This window comes from Notothenia coriiceps, unplaced genomic scaffold (assembly GCF_000735185.1).
Source record: "Notothenia coriiceps isolate Sejong01 unplaced genomic scaffold, NC01 NC01_scaffold00001349, whole genome shotgun sequence".
In the NCBI taxonomy this organism is placed as follows: Eukaryota; Metazoa; Chordata; class Actinopteri; order Perciformes; family Nototheniidae; genus Notothenia; species Notothenia coriiceps.
In genome coordinates, this window is record NW_011334050.1 from 1 (window position 1) to 6,553 (window position 6,553).

The 6,553-nt window shown below is 40.6% G+C and overlaps 1 protein-coding gene across 1 annotated transcript; it reads right to left on the reverse strand.

Annotated features, from left to right (window-relative positions):
• Positions 1 to 5,361: 5,361 nt before the first annotated feature.
• On the reverse strand, positions 5,362 to 6,435 carry LOC104960310 (glycosyltransferase 8 domain-containing protein 2-like). The gene is made up of 2 exons (XM_010788302.1): positions 6,326 to 6,435; positions 5,362 to 5,705 (listed from the first exon to the last, which is right to left on the reverse strand). Exons 1-2 carry the CDS (start codon positions 6,414 to 6,416, stop codon positions 5,527 to 5,529), a joined length of 270 nt encoding a protein of 89 aa, XP_010786604.1. The 5' UTR covers positions 6,417 to 6,435; the 3' UTR covers positions 5,362 to 5,526.
• Positions 6,436 to 6,553: the final 118 nt, after the last annotated feature.

Genomic DNA, 6,553 nt, shown 5'->3' on the forward strand with positions numbered 1-6,553 from the left:
TGTGTGTGTGTTAATGTTAATTTTATTCCCTGCTTCTTTCAGCTCAAGACGACCAAGCGAGTTTACAACTTCTGCGCGCAGGACAGCCTGAACGCTCAGCTGTGGATGGACAGTGTGCAGAGCTGCCTGTCAGACGCCTAGAGAGGAGGCGGGACTCTTTAATGAACCAATGAGCAGTGGTGTGGGCACCTGACGGACATCTCTGCGGGCCAATCACAGCGTGGCAGAGAAAGAAACAGTCCCTTTCACCACTTTAAGCTCTGCTCCGTTCTCTAGTGTTGAACTAATAACTTTGCGTCACAACGTTTCAGTGTTTTTGTTATAAAAAAAGGAGAAAAACAAGGAAAAAAAACAAAGTCCCTGATGAACCACTCGCTGTCGTGTCACCACGGAGACGCAGCCTCTCACCCCCCCCGACAGCCGGACCACGAAGTATGCACGAAGACGAATTGAAGCATTTCTGGATGAGCCTAAAAACGATCTAAAAAATGGACCAAAACCTGTAGTGGACCTGCCAGCTGTGTGACCACGAGATGTTGAAACCTCAAAATGCACAGTACGGGTTCCCAGCATATAGAAACTCCTGGATGCTAACTTGCATATGTTGGGCAGTTAGCATTAATTAGCATATGCAGACAATAGTTTGAGACAATGTTGGAGGTTATTGAGGATGTTTCTCACATTTTTAAGGATAAAAAAATTGCAGTTTTAACCAGAAAGCGGCCATAGTTGTAGTCCTGGTGGGCTGATTTTGACTACCTTTGTGACCATTGGATATAGGGAGGACAAAATGACAATTATTACGTTCACTTCAAATGACCCAGAGTCCCCTAAGACTTCAAAATCAGCCCACAGGGAGTAAATATATGGCAATTTTTTTCAATAACCTCCAAAACGGACCAAAATATTGTCTCCATTTGCTAATTAACGCACGAATGCTATTAGTGCAAATTGCCCTAAGTTAGCATCCGGCCGTTTCTATGAGCTGGAGACCCGTGCTATACATTTCTATCATAAAACGTTGGGGTACTCAACGTTTCCGTGTTCACAACAGGACTCAGGCGATGAGGAACACACACTTCTGAAAGCAAGCACTCGTCGTTCCTCTCGTTGCCCGATGGAGGAAATCAAGAGGGGGGAAATGACGGACGAGGAGCTTTTCAACGACGGTTCATGAAGGATTTCCCTTTTTCTTTTTGTCATATTTCAAAAATATTACCCAGAAAGATGCAGTGTGTGGGCGATGAAGATACTGTGAAAGCCATGAATGAGTCGCAGAAATCAAAATGATTTGGGGGGGGGGGGTGTAAGGGGGAGTTACTGTCAGGTATTGAGTGTGAACTTTCACTAAAAGTGTTTACAAAGTAGACGTAAATCCTCCCTCACTGAGCTCTGTTTTTACTCAGATCAACCACTATCGACAGATTTAAGGGACGCTGACGGAATTTTTATTTTATTAAAAAAGGTGGGAGGAGATTCAGAGGAGGGATATCATGAGATGCTTCGGAGAGACAATGTTTTTTTTAAAAAGATGGATATTGTCAGGAACTGTCGGGAAAGTCGGGTATTTTTCCACTGAGTGAGTTTTCAGAGAAACCTGAGGGTTAAGCAGATTACATTAGCTAGTAGCTACTGATGCTAATTTGGTGATACATTCAATTAACTAACATCTTATCAAACTATCAGTTCAGTTGGAATTTGGTTATGCTTCATGAACAGCTGTTTAGTTAGCCGTTAGAAGCTAATCCACGAGCTGAAAGCTAGTGAACTGATACGAGTAAAATCACAACTGGAAAACTAGCATACATCTTTGAATCTCCAAAACATCCACATTTCAAGAGCTTAGAAATACAACCTTATGTTCTGCTTGGTGGCATTTCATTTGGTTTCAAGAGATGCTTTGGTGTGCGGTTGTATGACTTACAGTAGATGGTGGTCTGCACGCTAGATTTTGAATTCTCACTCACTTCACATTTGTAACGGGGGGGAACTGAAGCGGATTTATGTCATACTGTCCAGTTCCCGTCTGACACAGATTGTATTATCACACGGTTAAAAGAGTTTAAATTTCACACACTTGTTTATTTTAGCTGCTGCCCCCTTTAACAGCCATCTACTGTAGGTTAAACAAGGACTGTGGACACGTACAGACTCACTCTCAGAGCTTTCTCTTGTAATATCTCGGAGGATTTGAAGCTGCTTTCACATGATGCGCCATTTTGTTTCTGGTTGTTTTGGACGCTACATTCATCTGTAATCTGATTGGTTGCTCATAGAAAGGTCAGAGGTGAACGCAGCTTTAATCATAACAGCTAATGAAATGAACTCAGTGAGAAAAATACCTGACGTCTCCTCAAAGGATGCTGGGATTTAGAAAGTCACGTACAGAAATCTCCCTCACTTAAACGCGTCACTTTTTTATATCCATGGTTTGTCAGACTGCCCCCACACACACACACACACACACACACACACACACACACACACACACACACACACACACACACACACAGAAACCACTTGTTAACACACACCTTGCTATGTAAAAAAACGGTTCTACTGCTGTCTTTAAACTTAAAAATTGTAGATTTTTTTTTTGTGTCTAATAACTCCTTTGTATATACTACTCCAGATTTGTATGTAACGTTTATGGTAGTAATTTATTTAACTCGTCTCCTCAGTAAGAAAGTTCCTCGAGCACCACTTTATTTTTAAAATTAGGAATTCAATGTGCCATTTGTTTATTCTGTATTCATGTGACTAAATGTACAATTAAAACCCCTTTTTTTTTTCTTTTTTTTGTTAACACAGTTGTCCTTAAGCTGGTGTTAGAGGAGGTGTTTTTAAAATGTTCTGGATAAATGTCAGACGTGAAGTTTTTTCCCCGCTGCCGGGTTCTGCACCTCGCTGGCTTTTAATAAAGAAATAGGAGAATATGGTGTGTTCACAAACATCAGGTTGCAATCACACACACACTCTCCACTCCCACTCCACATTTTAGATTAAAAAAAAAAACACTTGTAATCCACTTTCTAAGTCTGATTTAAAAAGAGAAATGTCTCCTCTGTACAAACAGGGACGTTTCAGCAGCTGATTTTTTGAATTATTTGTTTTAATTAACATCAATGTTTCATTACCTGCTAACTCACAATCTACATCGTGTTCCTGGACTGCAATGCAACGAATGCTTTCACCGCTGTATACGACATGAGGTAGTGATGCACTTCTTGGGAACGATTACAATTATTACAGATGAAAAACATGATCGTATTATAAAGAACAGTTAAACATAAAAACAGTTTTGATCAGACTTAGAAAATGGTTTATCAGCAAAAAATGTGGCCTTCAGGGCTTCCGTAGTTTTAACTTTAACCCATTAGACATTTGATGAGCTGACACTCCAACATGTTTTGCTTAAAAATACAATTCAACGATTATAATGAATTTGAAACATATCTCAAAAGATATTATCAGCTGGTGATATTTCCATATTCTCATGTATGTTAAAAAGCGTTATCAGTCTGTTGTGTTTACGCTGTTTACAGACTGAATCACCGCTGTGTTGTTTATTGGAAACATTTAGAAACAGTTTGCTGGAGGACTAATTAAATACATCTCGATGACACTTCGTTAAAGGAGATTAAAGTGAACCCGGCTGAGGGGAAACACGACGTCTGCTTCCAGTTTTTAATCATCTCTCTACAGCTACATTAACATCATCCTTTTTATTTATTTTTATATTTTTTAATTAGAAATTACTTTCTGAGCTGGGTTTTGTGGTCAATCATGTCAATATAGTTCTTAGAATCCAAATAAAAACTGTTGGTTTAAATGTTTGTGTGTGTGTGCGTGCTACAGGATTATCATAGTGTTAGTGCCTCATCCTATTTATAGTCAAGTTTAATTTACTATTTAAAAGGGATTAAATTAGGCCCCGCCCACACGGAGACGATATCAGTTGAATCCGCTAACGTTCTCTATCGGAAACGCGGCTTCGGAGCCCGAATCCGATACATGTTGATAACGGCTCTCAAAGTGGGTAGGTCTGAGGACGAAACGCTTGCGGCTCCGTGTGTACGCCCTATACGATCATTCCCTTAAAACGATGACGCCATAGCCCCGCCTCTCCTGCTCACCCCCGCGTTAACCGCGTCATTGCTGATGCGTTTCGCCAACATCAACAACAATTCTTTCGCACACGGTGACGTCACGAGCTACCCACAATGCAACGCGCGAAATACGCCATTTTCCTGGAGGTGCAAATATAAACAGCTAGCTAACGTAGCCAGGCAAAGCGCACTAGGCCGAAAGTGGCCTTCGGTTGATTTTGGCAGCATCTACGTCTATCTTCTGGAAACACCAGGTGAATACCCCACTTGTCACAATAATATTATCGTGCCATTGCATATATGTGTTATTTTAGAGTTGACTAGATATTGATTAAGGCAATAGACTATGATATTCAGTACAGGAAGCTTAGCAACACCTAGACTGTTAAAGTATTTTTTTTTTCTTACTTCTCACGTTTTTTATTATATTTGTTATATCATAACTAAGTACTTTTTTCTTAACATAGGTAACATTAAGCTGTATGTGGCTCTTTCCTGCTGTAACGATGCAAATTTCCCCTCTGTGGGACTAATAAAGGTATTCTGATTCTGACTAGTCAACCTCATCATTGGCCATTGATATAATTTGGTACTACCAGTATTGTAGCTAACAAGTAAGTAACACGGCTAAACCCTCGGCCTGCTTGCACCTCGCGTAAAATGGCGGATACCGGAAGTACGGTGTCGCCCTCGGCCCAATACCCGTATGTGTGTGTGAAAGAATGGCGGATCACAGGGTTGCGTTCGTGCTCCAGACGCTACTAACCATGATACAGATTTTAGTGCTGTATGTATATATATGTATGTATGCTCCTCTACCACAACCATCAGCAACAATAATAATATAATAATAATTATAATCGTCATCGGTCTTCTTCGCTGCTTTTGGTGTATTTTGTGGCGAAAGTACAGCGCCACCTACAGGCCCGGCATATGTACTACAGCGTCTCCAGCGGTCTCGTGTGGACGGAAGACTTTTTTGATTTCGTATTCGTCTCCGTGTGGACGGGGCCTTAAACTGGAGTTTCCCGAGAATACTATGTCAAATGAAAGTCTTGGTATAGTATTTTTAAAATGCCAGAAAAAAAACACAATTACATCCTCCCTGCAAACTTTTACTAGTGAACTGCCCAAAATAAGACAGTTTTATTATACAGATGTTAGAAACTAGAAGATTCCATTGTATTTTAAGGATATAAACGTATACCCGTGTATAATCCAGAAAACAGTAGAAGTGTAGAAGACATTTGATTCGAAAGCTTTGTTTATTTACAGGTAGCTTATAAACATCACATTTAAAAACAGTACACAGGTTTCCAAAAATAAGAAACGGCTGTCTGCGTGTGTGTGGGAGAGAAAGAGAGAGCGAGTGTGTGTGTGAGAGAGAGTGTGTGTTGGAACTGGGCCGGTATGTTCTTTAGCTTTCACTCTTGGGTCGTACCAAGGAGAACCTTCTGGAGGGGTCTGGAACGAACCACCTCTCCCACAGGTCCAGGTGCACAGCAGGGTAGCTCCAGGGCTTAAAGGGGCCGTTCCAGTGCAGCAAGAGCGCCTCCTGCAGGAAACTCTCTGCATAACGGGCGTCTGGACTCCAGCCTGCAAAGGAGAGATTTACGAGTTAAAACTGCATCATTTCACACTTATATCTTATTTTTAAATAAGATATAAAACTGGAGTAAATCCACAAGCTACCCTGCAGTATACAAAGTCATTCAAACTAGCTGCACCTTTACCAGCTTTGAGAACACTTTCATGATCAATCATTATAAAACATATCATATATATTATTCTGAAATGGACCAATCTGCACAATGACTACTTTTACTGTCGCTACTTTCACTATATTTTGATGAGAATACTTTTCTACTTTTACTTGAGGAACATTTTGAATGCAGGACTTTTACTGTAACAGAGTATTCCTACACTCTGGTACTTCTACTTTTACTCAAGTACAAGATCTGAGTACTTCTACTTTTACTCAAGTACAAGATCTGAGTACTTCTACTTTTACTCAAGTACAAGATCTGAGTACTTCTACTTTTACTCAAGTACAAGATCTGAGTACTTTTACTCAAGTACTAGATCTGAGTACTTCTACTTTTACTCAAGAACAAGATCTGAGTACTTCTCACATCTCTAAACACCTTAAATGTTGTTTCATTTAGCTTAGCATTTCCGATGCTAAGCTAGCTTCTGATTGGCACAGAGGATCTCACCGAGGTGTCTGACGTGCCACAGAGGGTCCAGTGTTGTGTATTTGTCGTGAAACACTATCAGCATGGGGGGGGTCGCTACTCCTCCTGCCATGGCACTACTGTAGATGTGCTGCCTGGAGGACAAGAGGGAGAGGGGGAAACAACTCTTAAAAATGTACATATATTACAAATATAATTTATGTTGCAGCATGCACGTGTAAAATACAGTTTCAAGTGCTTAAAGGTCAC